The 20,380-nt window shown below is 51.6% G+C and overlaps 1 protein-coding gene across 1 annotated transcript; it reads left to right on the top strand.

Annotated features, from left to right (window-relative positions):
• The first annotated feature begins 5,203 nt into the window (after positions 1–5,203).
• LOC123781833 (amine oxidase [copper-containing] 3-like) lies at positions 5,204–14,850 on the top strand. Its single transcript, XM_045781574.2, has 4 exons — positions 5,204–6,953; positions 10,954–11,239; positions 11,916–12,045; positions 12,280–14,850. Exons 1-4 carry the CDS (start codon positions 5,204–5,206, stop codon positions 12,553–12,555), a joined length of 2,442 nt encoding a protein of 813 aa, XP_045637530.2. The 3' UTR covers positions 12,556–14,850.
• Positions 14,851–20,380: the final 5,530 nt, after the last annotated feature.

Genomic DNA, 20,380 nt, shown 5'->3' with positions numbered 1-20,380 from the left:
GTCAGGAGGGCTGCAAGGTGGACCCCAGCTCCCTACCCCAACCTGGTCTCTTCCTTAGACGTCTGAGGCAGCTGAGAGTGTCGGCCTCACATCTGTGATCCAGTGACAGGAGTGAATACTCACGAAGCATGTTACATTCTGAAGGAACCGGTGCCCCCAAAGTGAAAATCTTTAGGACATGGGCCCTTTGCCCTAAGAGGAGCTGGACAGGGGGAAACCTGAGGCTTAGCTCAGAGGGCACAGCTGGGACTTCTCTAGGAATGCAGACACTAGAACACTCTGGAAGGAGCACAATGTGCCTCTGTTCTCCTCCTGCAGCCCCTGGGAAGGGCTCCAGCCCCAAGTGCAAGGGGATTCTTTCATGCATTTAACAAAGATTTACAGCGTGCCTTCTAAGGGCCAGGCACGTGCACTAGGTAAGACGCACAATTTTTGTCCTTGAAGGAGCGAGGTTAGGAAAGGACAGTTGCAGTCAGGACTGCAGGGAGGAGGGAGGAGGACAAGAGCAGGGGCTCCTGACTCAAACCTAGGGGCTGGGGAAGGCTTCCTGTGGGACATGATGTCTAAACTGGGGACAAGGCAGAGAGGGGGAAGAATTTTTCAGGCTAGGGAACAGCATGAGCAAAGGCCAAGAGGTAACAAGGCAGCACCGTCCAAGTGCCCAAGTTCATTGACAGGCACGTGGGCTATAAGGAGAGCCCGGAGGGACAAGCAGCGGACAGATGAGGTGTGTTCTTGCAAGCCGCGGTTACCCTAACGAGAAATGCGAGCCATGAAAGGATTTGGGGCAAGGGAGTGACAAGCGTCAGATGTGCCTTTCAGGACATTCCCTCTGGCCCAGATACAAAGAGCGGAGTTGACAGAAGTCCTGGCCATGGGCAGTGAGTCAGAAGTAAGAAATGATGGTGGCGTGGACACCTGGAGGGCCCCAGGGAGGATTCCTGTGGGGCGTCTGGCCCCGTGAGGCCCTGTTTCAGAGCGTCCCGATCAGAACCCCCACATCTGGATGCCTCCCTCCTCCCGCCATCTGCCAAGATTACTGGGAAAGTGGGGCGGGATCTCTGGTCCCTGACTGGTCCTTCTCCAAGCAGCCCATTACCTCCTGAATGGAAGCGCATCATCGTTAACGAAACTTAACGGATCACTTGGGAAAGTCAGTTGCTGAAGAAAACTCCCACCCAACAATCAGGCTTTTCTGAAGTCAGTGCGGTTATGTGGTAATTGGTAAGATCATCCTCGTAGACTTTATACGGTGCAAAGTGAGTTTGAAAAAGATTTAACCCCTATAAAAGAGAAAGTACCTGGCGCCCCCCTGACAGCTTCTTTGACTGGATTTAGTGATGAGGATGGACTCATTAATTCCACAGCCTCTTTATCTGGTTAAGGGGGACCCCACCCTTCGGGCTCCTCCCAGAAGGTTCTCCTTCAGTTATCCGCTCCTCTGCTTGTATTTTCCCTCTCTCCCTCTTGACTGGCTCTTCTTCTCGACTCTAATCTCGCCAAGCCTTCCCCGGGACCCTGCATCTCCAGTGTGGGGGTCTTCTCTCTGCCTGCGCCTTCACAAAAACTCCTTCCTCCAAGGAGTGTCCTCCCCCCATCACTCCTCTATCCACTGCCCTCCCTCGGCCCCACAGCCATAGACGCTGCCCCGACAAAGGTCACCAGTGACTTCTAAATGCAAAATCAATAGGCCTTTCCAGGCGCCTACTTTCCAGACCTCTCAGTGGCATTTGACAACACCGCCTACCCCCTTCTTGAAACTCTCTCCTGTCTTGACTTCCCCACGTTCTGACCCCTCCTTGTCCGTATCTGCTGCTTCTCAGGCTTCCACGCCGGCTCCTTTACTTCTGCTCCCCCACCAGCCCACATAGCCCCAAACCTTGGCATTTTCTGGGACTCTGTCTTGGGTCTCCTCTCTTCTCTGTCCAGAAGTCCTCCCCACCCCCACCCCCGACCTTGGCCTGTCTTACTTTAACTGCTCATACTTGTTGTTGGCCCAAATCTGGATTTCTAGCTTAGAACATCTCTCCCACAATCCAGACCCATAGAGCCAATCACCCTACTTCTAGGCATCTACACTGGGACTTCCCATGAGCCCCTCAAACTCAACCTTGTTGGTTCCCCTTACACTTGCTGCTTTCCAGGTATATCCTCTCTGGTGAAAAGCCCATCAGGTCACAGGAAACTTTTGCGTCACCTAAGATACCGTGCTCGTCCTCACCTACCCCCGTCCAACCAGGCACCCGGTCCCGTCACCTCTGCCATTAAACATCTCAGACTCAGGCCTTCTTTTCTGTCCTCGAGGTCATTGGCCTCATCCTGGCCCTCTGCCTCTAGTGTGTCCCATACCCAAGTGCCGCCCCACACCGTAGCCAGGGACGTCTCCGTATGATGCGGACCCGAGAGGAGCGTGACCTGTGCGGACCGGGTGGGGCTGGCTGACCGCTCAGGGCCTCTGGGGCAGCAGTTCTGCTGAGACACCCCGTTCTGGGGCCCAGTCTTCCATCTGCAGGCTGGGGGTGGACTCTGGCTCCCAGGGATAAACTCATCCCATTCATAGAGGCTGGGGTCACGTTTATTCAAAGCGAAATATGACCTAATGAGAGGAGCAGAGCGTGTGGTCCTGCCTCCTGAGTAATTCTCCAAAAGGGACACCTTTTCAGCAAGTTTTTAGGGTATTCGGCCTGACAGTTGGGAAGATTTGAATGAAGTTATATCAGAGGCACAATGTGACAGCAAGACCTGTAGGGAAGGTGGCCAGGGGTGGCCTCTGCTATATACCAGCTCCCCCACCAGCCAAGGCAAAGGGCTCTCCCCTGATCGTGACCCACCTCCCCATAGGAGAACCTGGCGATACCTTACTGGAGCGAACATTCTTGACCTCTGCTTGGCAACACAGGTCAGAGAAACAAGAGCCGTCCTAACAATGTGTTCTTAGCTGGGAGCTGAGACAGTAACTTCCCGAACAGCCCGGACTCGAGTTCCCTGGCTGGGGCACTGCCTTGTAGCCAGGGCTAGGCGTTGACATTAGATCCTGGTCCCTCTGGGGCAACCCTCTCAGGTCCCCTCCCTTTTCGGGGGCTTTGTACTGTCACTCAACAAACATTACTGTCACTCAACAAACTCTGCTCTGCTGACCACCACTCTTTGGTCTACCTCCTCCTTCTTCGAAGCGGCGTGACCGAGAACCACAGGCACGGAAGGAAAAAGTCCTGTAATGCCAGCAGAAAAACAAATGTTTTATCTTTGTGTGCAGGACAGAAAATACGAGTAAGCAATTCACAAAAGATACACAGATAGCCAATGAACATATGAAAAGATCCTCAACCTCTCTGGTAATACAGTAAATACAAAATAATAATGAGATACTATTTTTTTACGTGAATATTGTCAAAAGAATTTTAAGATTGACAGTATCTGAGCCTGGGGGCGGGGGGGGCTCAGTCGGTTAAGCATCTGCCTTCGGCTCAGGTCATGATTCTGGAGTCCTGGGATCGAGCCCCTTGTCGGGCTCCCTGCTCAGAGGGGAGCCTGCTTCTCCTGCCTCTGCCTGCCGTTCCCCCTGCTTGTGCTCCCTCTCTCTCTCTCTGTCAAATAAATAATAAAGTCTTTAAAAAAATTAAAATATGTATAATGCCTTTTTTCCGCAAAGAGCTTCTGCAGAGTATGAAAACCAGATCCGCAAAGGGGGTGGGGGTTATTATGGGATGCAGGACCCTGCCTTTCGCACCACTTTGGAATGGGCACCACTACCCCTACTACTTTAAAGAACAAGGGAAAGGAAAAGCCTTGAGTTTCCATATCAAAATACAGCTGAATGCGGGGCGCCTGGCTGGATCAATGGGTGGAACATGTGCCTCTGGATCTCGGGGTTGCGAGTTCGAGCCCCACATTGGGTGTAGAAAGTACGTAATACAATCTTTAAAAACAAAAACCAAACTACAGCTGGATGTATTAATGTTTCTGGATAATCTGACTTTTTGTTATCGATTTACCTGGTTTAACTCTCCCAGGCTCTGAGATAGCCTCACCGTCTACCCGCAATTACGACCTTGCTTGAAACACGTACCACACAAAACTTCCTGATCTTACCTCTTCTGCCCCCCATTTTGTCCCCACCTCACATCATACACCGACCTTTTGGCCATTCCTTGCCCATGCCGAGCTTCAGGTTTCTCTACCTTTGCACTTTCTGCTTCCTTTGGCTGCCAAGTCTTTCTTCTTCTCTGCCCAACGAACGCATTTGGCCTGCAAGGTCCATCCAATGTCTTCCTGGGCAAATCTTCCTAGGCAGGTCCACGTTGGAAAGGATTCTCCCCCAGGCTCACAAGGGAAGCATGTCCCCTCTGCGGAGCGCTCAGTCTCTCCTTGCTCCCCTCAGGACCTGGCCGCCCAGATGACGGTGGCCTCCTACACGTGAAGTGGCGGAGAATGGAGATGGCTTCGCTCTCTGCCTCTGGAACATTTCAGTGGAGGGTTTCCTGGAGTTGAGGGCCATGGGATGCTAAGTTAATTCCACAGCCAGTTTTCCAAGCCCCCTGACCTCTGACCTGGCCCATCAGTCCTGCTCAAAGGGGAGACAAGGGGATTTCTGTTACACTCTGCACCTGCCCCCACCGCCGCAGTTTCTGACTGGCTCCACACCCTATGTTCTCCCCTCCAGGGATCGAGGCTGCTCACCTCCCCGCCGTAGATCTGGCTCAGCCCGTCGGCCGCCCAGCTCCTCCCAGGTGCTTGGTGTTCCCAGCATTGCTCTCCAGCCCGGAGCCTGCAGGTGGGGTTCTGGCTGATGGCTGGCGAGGAGTAGGAGAGAGTGATGAGAAGCAGAGCCTGGAGGGAAGGGGGATCCAGCTGGAGAGGTGAGGGCCGGTGAGTCTTGCCTGCAGCCTCATAGGTAGCCAGGCAAAAGGTTCCATCTGGAGGGTGGAGGAAGAACCCAAGGACAGTCCCTTTCTGTCCCTGTTCCTTCTTCCTCTTGCCTCCCCCAGCTGTGTTTTTTCCAAAACCTACCCTTCCCCCACCTTGGATCGCCAACCCTGACCCTGAGTGTTTGATCTGGAACAGGAGGACAGAGGCTTACGTGGGCCACTTAAAGTCCAGGTTCCTACTCCAGCCCCACCTCCTGAACTTGGCCTGACCCCTGGCCCCCTCCAGCTCCACCCCTATCCCCACCCAACCGTCTGCCCTTGGCTGCTTGTCTTCAATGCGCCCATCATGCCTCTTGCCCAGCAGCACCGCTCAGGAACCAGAAAACTCCAGAGACTCAAAGAGACATCCCGCGGCCAGGTCCTGTCTTTTATCTTTCTATTTCCCATTCTGCATAATGATTCGAGAGCCTAAGGACAATCCACAAGATTTAACTATGGCTATCTTCATTATTTTGTCCCTGTGTAGTGTGCTGGTGACAGGCATGGGTGAAGGTGGGAGTGAGAAAGGAGTGGGGAGGGAATGTAAACCCAGCCAGCCCCCCCGCTGCCCCTCCGTGTCCCCCACTGCCCAGCCCCGGACACACCCCGGCCAAAACCAGCTGTTCGCAGACCTGAGCCTGGAGGAGCTGACAGCTGTCATGAGCTTCCTGACCCAGCAGCTCGGGCCAGGCCTGGTGGATGCAGCCCAGGCGCGCCCCTCGGACAACTGCGTCTTCTCGGTGGAGCTGCACCTGCCCCCCAAGGCCGCAGCCCTGGCCCACCTGGACAGGGGGAGCCCCCCACCTTCCCGGGAGGCGCTGGCCATCGTCTTCTTTGGCGGACAGCCCCAGCCCAACGTGAGTGAGCTGCTGGTGGGGCCACTGCCGCACCCCACCCACCTGCGGGACGTGACGGTGGAGCGTCACAGGGGCCCCCTGCCCTATCACCGCCGCCCCGTGCTGATGCGAGAGTACCTGGACATAGACCAGCTGATCTTCGACAGAGAGCTGCCCCAGGCCGCTGGTCTTCTCCACCACTGCTGCTTCTACCAACGCCACGGACGGAACCTGGTGACGATGAACACGGCCCCCCGAGGTCTGCGGTCAGGGGACCGGGCCACCTGGTTTGGCCTCTACTACAACATCTCAGGGGCCGGCTTCTTCCTGCACCCCGTGGGCTTGGAGCTGCTGGTAGACCACAAGGCTCTGGACCCCGCCCGCTGGACCATCCAGAAGGTGTTCTTTCAAGGCCGCTACTATGAGAGTTTGGCCCAGCTGGAGGACCAGTTTGAGGCCGGCCTGGTGAACGTGGTGCTGGTCCCAGACAACGGCACAGGTGGGTCCTGGTCCCTCAAGTCCCAGGGGCCTCCCGGTCCGGCTCCTCCTCTGCAGTTCCATCCCCAGGGCCCCCGTTTCAGTGTCCAGGGGAGTCGAGTGACCTCCTCGTGGTGGACTTTCTCCTTTGGCCTTGGAGCTTTCAGCGGCCCCAGGATCTTTGACATCCGCTTCCGGGGAGAACGACTAGCTTATGAGATCAGCCTCCAAGAGGCCTTGGCCGTCTATGGTGGAAATTCTCCTTCGGCCCTGCGAAGCCGGTACACAGATGGTGGATTTGGCTTGGGTCACTTCTCTTCAACTCTGACCCGGGGGGTGGACTGCCCCTACCTGGCCACCTACGTGGACTGGCACTTCCTTCTGGAATCCCACACCCCCAAGACAATACGTGATGCCATTTGTGTGTTTGAACAGAACCAGGGCCTCCCCCTGAGGCGACACCACTCAGATATCCACTCCCACTATTTTGGGGGCCTTGCAGAGACAGTGCTGGTCCTCAGATCTGTGTCGACCATGCTCAACTATGACTATGTGTGGGATATGGTCTTCCACCCCAATGGGGCCATAGAAGTCCGCCTCCACGCCACCGGCTACATCAGCTCAGTGTTCCTCTTTGGGGCCGCCCGAAGGTACGGGAACCAGGTTGGGGAGCACACGCTGGGCACCGTCCACACCCACAGCGCCCACTTCAAGGTGGATCTGGATGTAGGAGGTATGACATCCCTGGGGAAGCAAGGGTTCTGGCAGAAGGGGCTGAGGTCTCCGTGCCTAGCTTTACGAATTGTCATTGAAACATTAAGAATATAAAAGCGTATGAAGTAAAGGTGAAAGTCGGATTCCTCAGAGATTTTCATCCTAGCAGATGGGTTATTCTTCCATGCTTAACAAAAAAATTCTTCCATATTTTTAAATATGGCATCTGCAATATTTAATAAATTATAACATTTGTTATATTGTATACCATCTGTAAATATGCTATATGGAGATAAATATTTAGAATTTTTATTACCAAATTTGGATCATAACGTACATATATTTTGCCACTTCCGTTTTTTTCACATAACAACATATCACTCATGCAAACAACAGTTACTGAACACAATTTTTTTTTTAGAGAGAGGGAGTGGGGGGAGGGGCAGAGGGAAAGGGAGAGAGAGAATCTCTTTTTTTTCTTTAAAGATTTTATTTATTTATTCATTAGAGAGAGAAAGAGACAGAGAGCACAAGCAGGGGGAGAAGCAGAAGCAGACTCCCCTCTGAGCTGGGAGCCTGACTCGGGGCTTGACCCCAGGACCTGGAGATCATGACCTGAGCCGAAGGCAGGCGCTTAACCATCTGAGCCATCCAGGCGCCCTGAGAGAGAGGAGAGAGAGAGAGAGAGAATGTTATGCACATTCTACACCCAGCATGGAGCCCAACACAAGGCTCCATCTCATGACTCTGAGATCATGACCTGAACTGAAGTCAAGAGTCGGACGCCTAATCCAACTGGCCGCCCAGGCGCCCCATGAAGGCATATTTGTGCCAATCAGTGCACTAATGCGATTTCACAAAAGAAACAACATCCCTACTCTCAAGAGGCTTCCATTCTAATGGAGGAGTGGAGAACATGCAGAGTGCTTTGAAAAATGTGTTTGATAGAAACATTTTTATGCTTAACAGCTCTGTGCCTCAGTTTACCCCAGTGTAAAAATGGTGTAACGGAGCATTCCTAGTAAGACTGTTTGAGGATTAATGATGAGTACTTTAAAACACTTTCTCTTTTAAAAAAAATTCTTTCTTTCTTTTTCTTTCTTTCTTTCTTTCTTTCTTTCTTTCTTTCTTTCTTTCAGTAATCTCTACACACAGCATAGGACTCGAACTCACAACCCCGAGATTGAGAGTTCCATGCTTTTCCGCCTGAGCCAGCCAGGTGCCCCAAAAACACTTTCTCTTTTGAAATAATTTTAGACTTAAGGAAAGTTGCAAACATTGTCCAGTTCCCATATACCCTTCACCCAGCTCCCCTAATGTTAACATCTTCCACGACCACAGTATGGCGATCAAAGCCAAGTGCTTAACATTATTACAGAGCTATGAACTCAACTACAGACCTTACTAGAATTTTATTAGTTCTTCCATTAACTTTCTTTTTCTGTTCCAGGATCTAACCCAGGATCCCACACTGCATTTAGGTGACTTTTCTCCTTAATTTCTTCCAATCTACGACAGCTCCTTAGGCTTTTCTTGTCTTTCATGACCTTGACACTAGGGAAGAGGTTGGTCATTATTTTGTACAGCGTCTCTCAGATTGGGTTTCTCTGGTACTTTCTCATGATTAGATTGAGATCGTACTTTCTTTTTTTACAAGAAAACCCGAGAAATGACATTATGCCCTTCTCAGTGCATCATATCAAGGGGTATATGAGGTTGATATGTTTTATTACCAGTGATGTTGACCCCAAGCACTTGGTGAAGATGATGTCTTCTGGCTTTCTCCATCGTGCAAGTTAGTACTTTTCCGGAGCACCGGGGTGGCTCAGTCGATGAAGCGTCTACCTTGAGCTCAGGTCATAATCCCAGGATCCTGGGATCAAGCCCCACATTGGGATCTCTGCTCCGCAGGGAGCCTGCTTCTCCCTCTCGCTCTGCCTGTCACTCCCCCTGCTTGTGCTCTCTCTCTCTGTCAAATAAATAAATAACCAAATAAATAAATAAATAAATTTTTAAAAGTTAGTATTTTCCATTTGTAGTTAATAAATATGTTGGAACAATTACTTTGATGCTATGCAAATATCTTATTTCTTTTCTTCTTAAATTCTTGCCCACTAATTTTTAGCATCTGTTGGTAGACTTTTTTTTTTTGGCAAGAATTATTACTGCAATATTTCCCTACTGGTCATTTCAAATTTTTTTCCTCATTCTTTATACATGGATTAATTAAAATTCTCCACAAGGAAAAGTTATCCTCCTTTTACATTGATTTACATATGCAATTATTCATAACTGCAGAGATTCATGGATGTTTATTTTATTTTAAGGGTTACGGCCCAGCAGGATCATTTATTCTGTTCCTTGCACTGTTCCAGTATTGGCCGCTGGGAGATGCTTCCAGTTGGTTCTTGTGTCCTTTGGATATGCCTCCATCCTTTTTTGAGTGCTGCTTTCCTTGTGCAGCACAGGATTTTCCAATTTTTTTTTTAATTCATTTGAGAGAGAGAGTGAGCACAAGCAGGGGGAGAAGTAAAGGGAGAGGGAGAAGCAGACTCCCCGCTGAGCTGGGAGCCTGACTCGGGGCTCAATCCCCAGGACCTGGAGATCATGACCTGAGCCGAAGGCAGATGCTTAACCCACCGAGCCTGCCAGGGGCCCCAGGATGTTCCAGTTTACTCTTGTATCCTCCCTGCTCCAGCCCTGGAATCCAACAGCTTCTCCAAGGAGCTCTGGTTCCTTTTTACTGGAGGATACTCTTTAGAAACCAAGCCCTGGGTCCCGGGAGTGCTCATGAGCACCGGGCCGTCGTTGCTTTTAGGCTCGCTCATTGGACTCAGCTGGAAAATCTGCGTGTGTGCTCTACCCGGCACGCGCATCTCTCTTCATCTCCGCCCCTAAGCGAGGACAGCTCTTCAAGCTCCTTGAACCGCGCCTGACCCGTAGTGAGAAGGATTAGCCGTTGTTGTTCTTGTTGTCCACATGAGCCCACTGTGTGGATGTTCCAGAAACAACTGTTGGCCTTTCATTGTCACCTACGGGTAGAAACCCTGGGGTGTGGACTGGGGGCAGTGAATCCCCAGAAGGAAAGCCAGAGTCTACTTCACCAGTCTCTGCTCTCTGCTGGTCCTTGGAAGGTATGGCGGGAGCTTCGGCATGTGTTCATTTATGGCTCTTTAGTCCCAGGTCACTTAAGTTGACTCCTAATAGGGTACCTCGTTAGATTCTAATAAAATCATTCAAAATGCCCAGAGCTCAAAGAACAGACTGTGCCCTTGGCCCTGCTCTTAATTCCTTGCCAAGCCCCAAATGATAGGAAGCACCCCCAAGCTCCGGCAGCAATGGGCCCCGGGCTCTGATTTTCCTTCCCTCTGGCCTGTTTGTCCGCTGTCCACGCCTGCTCTATGTGGCTCTCCTCTGTGGGCTGCTGTGTGGGCAGTGTAGAGCCAGAGCACGATCAGGGTCCCCAGCACCACCATGATGCTAACCCCACACCCTTGGTGACAAGCCAGAGCACGTTACTTAAATTCTCTAAGCCTCAGTTGTCCCATCTATACAATGGGCACAAGTGTAGTCCCTCCTTCATAAGGTCGTAGTACAAGTAATGTTCAACTGTTACTCTGTTCACGAGAGGGCAGTTCTGGTGATGCTATAGGGCTTCAGACATGAGGCACAGACCCTTTCCTCGGGTCAGAAGGAATCAGACTCTGCACATCGCCAGCGAGGCTGCTCCCACCTCAGGTCCACCATCCTCCCTTGCAGGCCCTCAAAGGGAGGAGGTCAGTGGAGGCCCAGTCACAAGGCATCCGGGATTATTACCAGAGACGACATCAGGAGGAATGACCTTCTCCAAATCTCTGGATCGGGGAGATCTTGGGGAGAGGGAAGGGAAGCAGGGACACACTCCGTTCTGGGTTTCTCCTTGGCCCCACTCTGAAGTGGTGAGTGGCAAGGAGGGGACAGAGTCCAGAGGGGACAGGGCAGCTGCATGACCAGCCATCCCTCCCACTATTCCCCCACAGGACTGGAGAACTGGGTCTGGGCTGAGGACATGACCTACGTCCCCACGGCAGTACCCTGGAGCCCTGAGCACCAGATACAGAGTCTGCAGGTGACCCGGAAGCGGCTGGAGACCGAGGAGCAGGCCGCCTTCCCCCTGGGGGGCACCGTACCCCGCTACGTGTACCTGGCCAGCAACCACAGCAACAAGTGGGGTCACCCGCGGGGCTACCGCATCCAGCCGCTCGGCCTTGCTGGGGAGCCGCTGCCCCAGAACAGCTCCTTGGAGAGAGCCTTCAGTTGGGGGAGGTGAGTGGCGGGGTGTCAGCGGCTGGAGGAGGTGGACCTAAGGGCCCATGTTGCTGAGAAGCTACTTTGCCCCAATCCCCCGTGGGTGTGCATGCACACACACACACACACACACACACACTCCTGTGTGCCACCCAAAATGGAGCCTGCTGGTTGGATGGAAAGTTCCGTGCTGACTCAAATATACTAAGATGTCGGGGTGGGATCTAGGTTGTGGGTACACAGTGTTCACTGCGCCTTGCTTTAACTTCTCTGCATGTTTAAATGTTCACAGTAAAAGTTGGAGGAAAGAACAAAGAGTAGGAGAGGAACACGGGTCTGAGGGATCCGCCCTAACATCCAGGCATTTGACATCGTGGAGCGGACTGAAGTTGGGACTCAGGCCACATCCGCACACAGGCCTCCGGGGTGCGGGCTCGGGTCCGGGTGGACGCGTGAGGATGCCATTCCCAGCTGAGGTCTCAACAGTGGGCCGGTGGACCCTGGAGAAACGGGATATGAAACAAACTCGAGAACTCCATGGGACAGAGAGACAGAGAACAAGTGTACAGAGAATGATAACGAGGCTCGACACCACGAGACCTTTGCGCTATTTCCCCTTTGTGCTCCCTCTTCTGTGCAGCTTCGGGCAGTAGGACAGGCTGATGACCTCGCGAACTTACCCCAATCTCCCTAGGTACCAGCTGGCGGTGACCCGGCGGAAGGAGGCGGAGCCCAGCAGCACCAGCGTCTACAATTTGAACGACCCTTGGACTCCCACCGTGGACTTCACCGACTTCATCAACAACGAGACCATTGCAGGGCAGGTCAGCTGAGAGGGAGGAGGGGGAGGCGAGAGGGGGAGGCGAGGGAAGCAAGGAGGATTCGCTCCTAAGCCAGATTCCTTGGGGGTCTTTAGAACCTACTAAGAAAGAAAGCTTTGTGATTTCACATTTTTCCTGGGCTGGTGAGCTGAAGCCTCACGTCCAAGGCTACTGTAGGAGGCGGGCTCGTCCTTCACAAAGCCAGGCCTCAGGATCCTCTCTCTTCGCCCCTGCCAGGACTTGGTGGCCTGGGTGACAGCTGGTTTCCTGCACATCCCACACGCAGAAGACGTTCCCAACACAGTGACTGTGGGGAACAGTGTGGGCTTCTTCCTCCGACCCTACAACTTCTTTGACCAGGACCCCTCCTTCGAGTCTGCGGAGTCTGTCTATTTCCAGGAGGACCAGGATGCCGGGGCCTGTGAGGTCAACCCCCTGGCTTGCCTTCCCCAGGCTGCTGCCTGTGCCCCAGACCTCCCCGCCTTCTCCCACGGGGGCTTCTCTCACAACTAGGGGGTCCCCGGGCCAGGGTGTGTGGGGAGGGGAGCAGTGGGCATTGGGCCATGTGGCCTGGTGCCCTCTTCTCCTTCCCCCCACCCCGAAGCTCCCCGCCTCCCCTTTCCCCCCAGGCCCCCTCTCTATAGCTCTCCCTGACAGCCCCTCCCTGCTGGGAGCATCCTGAGCCTGTGATGCCTGGCACTGGGGGAGGGGCAGAGACACAACTCAGCTTTGTTGACCTCAAACCTGCTGGGTTCCTGTCCCAGAGAGAAGAATGGCCAGCTGAAGGCCGGACTGATGGCCAAGCGTTTTCCAGAAGATTCGTGTTTCTTCTAACAGTTGTTAAATCTCACTTTTTTTAACAAGACATGATTCGCATGCCATTAAATCCACCTTGTTAATATGTACAAGTTAGGGGTGTTTAGTATATTTACAAGGCTGTGCAACTTTCACCCCATCCAATTCCAGAGCATTCTCATCATCTGAGAAAGAAACCCCGGACCTGTTAGCACTCACTCTTTTTCCTCCAACCCCTTCCCGGCTCTAGGCCACCTATTCATCTTTCTGTCACTACAGAGTTGCTGACATTCTGGACATTTTGTATAAATAGGTTCATACGGTACGTGGTCTTCCGTGATTGGCTTCTTTCCCTCCACCTCACGTGTCTGAGGCACAGCCATGTTGCAGCAGGTGTCAGTCCTTCCTTCCCTCGTGGCTGAGCACCCGCCCACCGCACGGATGGACCACGTCTTGTTCATCCGTTCTTCCACTGATGGCCATCTGGGTTGTTTCCACTTTGTGGACAATGCTGCCGTGAACACTCGTGGACAAGCCCTTGTGGGGACAAACGTTTTTGTCTTGTCACACACCTGGGCATGGAATTGCTGGGGCAGCTGGTCACCCGCGGCTTAACCTTTTGAGGAACTGCAGACTATTGTCCAAAGTGACTGCACCATTACTTTTCTTTTCTTCTTCTTTTTTTTTTATTGTGCTAAAACATACATTACATAAAATTTACAATTTACAAAAATTGACCATTTTTAGATGTACGGTTGAGTGTCATGAACATTCAGAAGCTCTCTGGGGCCTGCCCGGCTCCTGCGCCCTTGGGTCTGGAATCTGAAGATGGGGCGTCTAGAGACCAGCTGTTCTCTCAAATACCAGGGCAGCGTCCCCACTAGGCCTGTGTCCCCCTTATTCCAGCACATTCCTTCTCCTCCCTTTGTTCCTCGTCTTCCTCCTCCTCCTCTTGCTAATTCAGCTTCCGCTCCCTGGCGTTTCCCTCCTCTCACTACCTGAAGAAAAATGTTCCTCCTGTCATCTTGTCATCTGTCTACGCTGCCAAATAATCTTCTTCTGAGTTCCTGCCATGGACGGAGACCACGTGGAGTATGCTTTTGAGAGGGGGTAGGATGGTCACGTGACCACAGCAGTTCAGGGGGCTCTGTGGGAGAAATATTCCCAGGGCCATGAGTGACAGTGGCCTCTGTTGCAGCAACCAGCACAGATGACTGGAATGTCACCGAAGATAGGAACGAGAAAGCACCAGGAGCCTGGCCTCCAGGCCAGGAGCTGTCTCATCAAGGGAGGACATGCCAATAAGCCGGGGGTGTCCCAGTAGGGATCAGCCTGGCCTGGTCAGGCAACAACCTCCAGGCCCTCCCATCCCCACTGGCCTTCCTGGGGTATAGACTGTGGATGGCTTAAATAAGAACTGAAACAGTTTCCAGAAAAGAACATATAGGAGTAAGGTGGGGAGGTGCCTCCAGACCAGAGAAACCCATGGGGTATGTGGTGTCCACACCTCTGCTTCGAGAACTTGCCTACTTCTGTCGGTCTCTTTTCTAGGAAAGGGGGTTATGGGGTCAGGAAGAGAGGGGATTCCTTCCCCAGGAGGAAGTCCAGGCCACTGACCCAGCCCTAGGGGAGGGCAGGCCGTGGCAAGAGGGTAATTGAGTGCACAGAGATTCGGGTCCGGCTCAGCCTGTGAGCAGAGAGAAATGGCAAACCAGGAGCTCAGACACCTTGGAAATCCCGTGGTTCCCTCAACAACTGCCCCAGGCTCAGCCAGGTGATCCGGAAAGGAACTAAGTTCTGGCAAAGGAACCTTCATACAAAGACTAAAAACCACAGGAGCCACATTCTCGATTCAAGAATTGCTGCAGGATAGGGTGAGAGCTTTCAGATTGAGAAGGGGTCGAGGCAGAGCTGGTTAAGACAGTTAAGCTGATGCTTCTTTCCATTTTGTTTCTAGGCTCAGTGATTTAGTGTCTGTTTATCCTCTCAGCCCAGATAAATACCCTGTTTTGACTTTCTTGTGTTTCCTTGTGTGAAAAAATTTGAACTGCGATGGGTATAGATGCTCTCATCTCGCCTCCCCTCCACCAGCAAGCAAATGCTAGGGGACGAGCCAAGAATGCTTTTCTTGGCTGTCCGAGCTCTGATTCTCCTCTTGCAAGGAGGGGGGAAGAGGGGACCTGTGCCCCCAGGCTGAGGTCTGCGTGAGGGGTTCTGCTACTGTGGCTCTCCGGCTAACCGATGAGTGTGTGATGGGGCTCCCTGCTGGGGTCAGAGCGGACAAACTGAGCCACTCCAAAGGAGTGGGTAGGTGCACAGGGAACTCTCAGGAAAAGCCCAAGGCAGGCTTGCTGGAAGGCCTTCCTGGGAACACCCCCTTCCAGCCACAAGAAAAAGAGCAACCAGACCCTGAGGAATGTAGCCCAGAGAGACCCAAACCGTCAGAGTAGCACAGCTGTAAGGGGAACCTGGTGAGTGGGAAAGAACTCTGGGAATGTGGGTCCTCCAGGGACTGTTAGACCTACAGCCCCCACGGAAAGGACCTCGACCAACACACACACACACTATCCATGTGAGCTGGTCTTTTAGTAGCACCTGCTTTGTGTCCCCCACTCCAACACTTGGCCCATGGCTGAAGATTGGCCCCGTTTGCTCCACTCAGGCTCTGCAGGCAGGTATCTGCAGCTTCTGTAGAATTCTTCCTCCTCCTCCCCACATCTGGAGTCTGTGAAAGGAAATCAATTATAAGGCTTTTATCCCAGACACCTGCCCATGGCATGTTCCTCATACTCCTTGACCTTACGTCTGTGGGCCAGAATATGATGGGGGGACTCCCCCTTTCTTAAGGACACTCAAGGAAAGTGATGTCTCAGTCTTTCCTGCTTCTCCCATTGAAACGGAGCCAGTATGGTAGAGACTACCATGGGTGAGCTCATTTCCATCCATTGCCTCACAACAACCTTGAGAAGCAGATATTATTATAACTCCCATTTTACAGATGAGAAAACTAAGATTCAGAGGGATTAAGTAACTTGCCCCCAGTCATCTGGCTAGTAAGCAGGGGGCTGGGCTTGAACCCAGGTCTTTGTGGAATTATGTTTCACTGCTTTCTCCTATCCCACTGCTCTTCCTCACTGTGTGGGGCCTGGTTAAAGAATTCAACAAGGTGATGCTTGAGAAGGAGTGTTGAACTTAGCACCTGATCCATGGTAAGTGACCCTGTAAGAACAAAATCAACGCGCAATGGACCAGAGCAGGAATATGCACGGTTGCCTTAAAGCAAAGGCTCTTGACCTTGACTGTGTATTAAATCATTGGTGGAACTTGTAAAACTCCACATACCCAGGCTGTACCTCAGACCAATCACATCCAAATCTCTGAGGGTGAGGCTCAGATATTTGCAGCTTTTAAATGTCCCCCTGGTGACCTCAGACAGCAGTTCAGTTCCAAGCCGGCCAGAGGAGGCTTGATATATAAAGATCTACAAAGAATGTGTCTAAAATATATAAATAATGTATTCATCAAAAGGCACAGAAAAGGGGTATTACAGAGTCTGCCCCGGCAGGACAATCTGACCCTGTCTAGAACAGAGGACCCGGCCCGAGGCTGGACATGTCCAGCCCTGGAGACACATTAGCCACTTGGATGGAGGCACGAGACACCGTCAAACCTAGCTCGTGACCGACAGCTGATCCTTATTCACAGCTCCTTGGGCTACCTTCCCACCACACCTTGGTCATGGGAAGAAAATGGCCAAGTCACTTATATCTCTTGTACATGTGCACAGGAACTTACATCATGTGCACACGAACTCATCGGTATTCTGATAAAAATTGCTTTTGCTTTGACAGTTACTATAAATGAAGATTAGCCTGCAGGTGTTACTTTGATAAATTTAGATCTTCCCTGAAAGATGATCCCCCTGGGTGATCTGATGAACCTGGTTTCTGATTTAGGTCCCTCGCATGGACTGTGGTGAATTCACCAAGAAACCATATGGGGTGTCCTGGAGACATCAGCCAGATTCTCCTGCCACAAACCACCCAGCCTTGCCTGGATTTCACATCTAACTTCCAGAGCAGAAACTCAGTGTAATCAAATTCTCACCTTCCTTCTCTTCTCCTCCTACAGTTTTTCCTTGGCCAACTGATCCTTATAAATCTTCAGAGCTCCTTGGGGGTGCCTGGTTGGCTCAGTCGGTTAAGCATCCAACTCTCGATTTCGGCTCAGGTCATGATATCAGGATCGTGAGATCGAGCCCCACGTCAGGCTCCTCACTGGGTGTGGAATCTGCTTAAGATTCTCCCTCTCCCTCTGCCCCTCCAGCCCCACTCGCACACACCTGCTCTCTCTCTCGCTCTCTCTCTCCCTCTCTAAAAAAATAAAAGTGTAAATAAACCTTCAGAGCTCCTTACTCTCTGCCAGACATGTGAGATCATTCACAAACTGGTTTCAGCAACCCTTGCCATCCTGATGTCCCACACTCCAGATGCCCCAACCGTGTGTCCTTCCCCAGTCCATTCCCATCCACTCACACCTCTGCACCCCTCTCCTTCCTTCTTCTGGTTCCTCCCTCTTCTCCCTTCCTCCCTCCTTCCTCCACTCATTCATCCTCAAATAGCACCCCCTGAGCAAACCTAGTTGCTTTGTTCTCCCTGTTCCCTTGGTACTTTGGACAGAACCCTACGAAAGAGGTTCGTGCACTGAGTTCTAGTTCATTATCTCCATGTATCCTCCCTTCACTCCCCGTCTGAGAGACTGAGCTCTCTGAGGCAAAACCCATGTCCTATTGGCCTCACTGGCCTGGTGCCTACCATGGTGTCATGCTCATTATGGATGCTTAAATACCTCTTTGTTGAAATCTGAACAAACAATAACTGTTGTTATAGTCAAGTAATTCTCTGTCTTGTAAAAAGCCATTTCATATCCAGTTTTCCCTTTTTGACTACCTCAAAAAGAAAGATCTAGGAAAGCCCAAAGATTCCAAGTGAAAAATCACCCTGGCTCTACAGGTTAAGCCAGGACATGGGGCCAAAGGGCGACACTGACACCCTGAGCCTGAGCATTCCCTCTCCAGATGAGACCTGCACCGCTGGAACCATTACACAGCAAAGGTCACAGGAAGGGGGGAGACGGGACAGAAGGTTTCCAAGTAGGTGGACATTGGCAGATCTGTAAATCAGTTCCCCAAGCTGGGAATTTCCTGAAACAGGAGAGGCCTGGAGCCTGGGATAGACCCAAAGAAGCATGGGGTAGGAGGGTTAGAGGCAGAGGCTGAGCATTGGACCCCCAGATGCTATAGAATTTGGCACACATGTGGGAAAGGGTGTTTGGGAGGCAACATCCTCAATGAGATCATGTTTTTGTCATTCCACAGCATGGTATAGTGTCCATGGTGTGGCTTCTAGAACCAGATTACTGGCATTTGGATCTGGCAAATGTCGCCCTTGGGCAACTTATTTAACTTCCCTGTAGCTCGTTTTCCGTACCTGTAAGATGGGGACAGTAATCAAATCTACCTTGGAATTTTTATGAGGATTCAATTAGTTAACACATGTAATTTTCCAAAACCAGTTCTTTTTTTTTTTTTAAGATTTTTATTTATTTATGTGACAGAGAGACAGCCAGCGAGAGAGGGAACACAGCAGGGGGAGTGGGAGAGGAAGAAGCAGGCTCATAGCGGAGGAGCCCGATGTGGGACTCGATTCCGGAATGCCGGGATCACGCCCTGAGCCGAAGGCAGACGCTTAACGACTGCGCTACCCAGGCACCCCAAAAACCAGTTCTCGACATATTGTAAATGCTCAATGAATGCTAGTGTTTAATAGTTTATTAACCAGCATCTGCTGGGCGTTTCTGTTACTGCATAACAAACCACCCTGAAACTTAATGACTTCAAATCACAAACCATTTTATTTGCTCATTATTCCATAGGTCAGCTATCTGGGCTGCGCTCAGATGGAAAGTTCTTCTGCTGGAGTCACCCGGGATCACTCCCACAGCCACAGATCTCTGGCAGATGGGCTGGAGCTGGATGGTCTTATTTGGTGTCACTCCCATGTCTGGTGGCTGGGGCTGGCTATCAGGTCACATGCTACAGCAATGAGTGTCAGCAGACCAGCCTTGACTTTTCCCCTTTGTGGCCCAGGTTCCAACTGCAGCCCCAAAAGGATACGCCCTAGTGAACGAATGCTTTCCAAGCCAAGGCACAAGATCAAGCCCAGATTCAAAGGATGGAGATGTAAACGTCACATGTTGATAGGAAGACAGGCAAAGTCACAATACAAAAGTACAGGTGGCCGTGATGAGAAGAACCGTCACAGTCATCGACACACGCGACCATGCTGGTACTGGATAGACACGCAGAGCTCAGTTCTGAAGGCTGGAAGGGATGTTTTTGTGGCCCTCAGGGCTCAGGATAGCAGGGAAAGGGTTGAGACATATGCAAAGTAACTGTAATGCAAGGTTTGAACATGAGAAGTGCCCCAAGATAGGAACAGTGAAGTGCTAGGGGAGTTCAGGTCCGTGTGACCCTTTACAGCTGAGGAAGGGTGAGCATTAGTGGGTTGGGAAGGCTTTATTAGCTTGCCCTTGAACATGGTTAGAATCTGGACACGTAGGGATGGGGAAAATTGTATTCCAGATGGAGGGAAGAGCAAATTTGGGAAAAGCAAGGTGCATCTGGGAAATCCAAACCCATCTAATAAAGAACTAGAGTGAGGGGGGTCTATCAAGGAGAGATTGGAAACATAAGGCTAGAAAGATAACCTGGGGTCTGATTGTGAGTAAGCTTGAATTTGAACTTCATTCTGGAGGCAATGGGGAGCCACTGGATATTTTTCAGGTGACAAGTGAGAAGAACTGTATTGTAAGAAGGCTCTTTTGCCAGCAGTCTATCGGACAGCTTGGGCTGGCAGCGAGAAGGGCAGTAGGAGATCATTAGGTAAGGGAGTGACTAGCAGGTGTAGGCAGAGAGATTGACAAGGAGCAGCAAGAGTAGAAAATATACAGTCAGAACCCAATGAGGCGACATCAAGGACGACTCAAAGTTTGCCAGGCTCAGCGCCTGGAGGATGGCAGAGGGAGAGAGGTGTATACAAAGCAAGAAAGTCTGGAGGAGGAACAGGTCCGGAAGGAACTCATGGATTTGGGGAATGTATGGGACATTGAGGTGGTGTCCAAGCAGAGTCCAACATCATGCCATGGGAGGAGGAAGAGGAGAAAGGAGAGGAGAGCTTGCTGGAGCAACACTGAACACAGAGAGGGTGAACATTTCAAGGCAGCTGTCAGAAGTGTCAGATGTGGCCGAAAGATCAAGGATGAAGAAGGATGGGACAAGGCCAACCAGCAGATGTGACAGTGAGAAGGTCATGGCGACTTCCCAGTGGAGCCGAGGAGACTGAGTTTACGCGGGGCTGAGGAGGGAGCAAGAGGCTTCCTGCTTTCTGGAATCCAAGGTTGGAGAAATCCCCTGGACTTCCGGGACTCCAGGGCCACCCTCCTTCCACTTCAGCCCTCCTAAAGTGAAGGAAATCTTTAAAAT

Source organism: Ursus americanus, chromosome 23 (genome assembly GCF_024610735.1).
Source record: "Ursus americanus isolate L20-20 chromosome 23, mUrsAme1.1.p, whole genome shotgun sequence".
NCBI classification, from domain to species: domain Eukaryota; kingdom Metazoa; phylum Chordata; class Mammalia; order Carnivora; family Ursidae; genus Ursus; species Ursus americanus.
Note: the sequence above shows the minus strand (reverse complement) of the source record. Positions and strands in the feature narration are given on the sequence as shown.

Coding starts and splice junctions, on each gene's coding strand:
- LOC123781833 (XM_045781574.2), top strand. CDS start 5,204: ATGCGCCCATCATGCCTCTTGCCCAGCAGCACCGCTCAGGAACCAGAA. Junction 6,954..10,953: donor GGTGGATCTGGATGTAGGAG/GTATGACATCCC, acceptor ATTCCCCCACAG/GACTGGAGAACTGGGTCTGG. Junction 11,240..11,915: donor AGAGCCTTCAGTTGGGGGAG/GTGAGTGGCGGG, acceptor CAATCTCCCTAG/GTACCAGCTGGCGGTGACCC.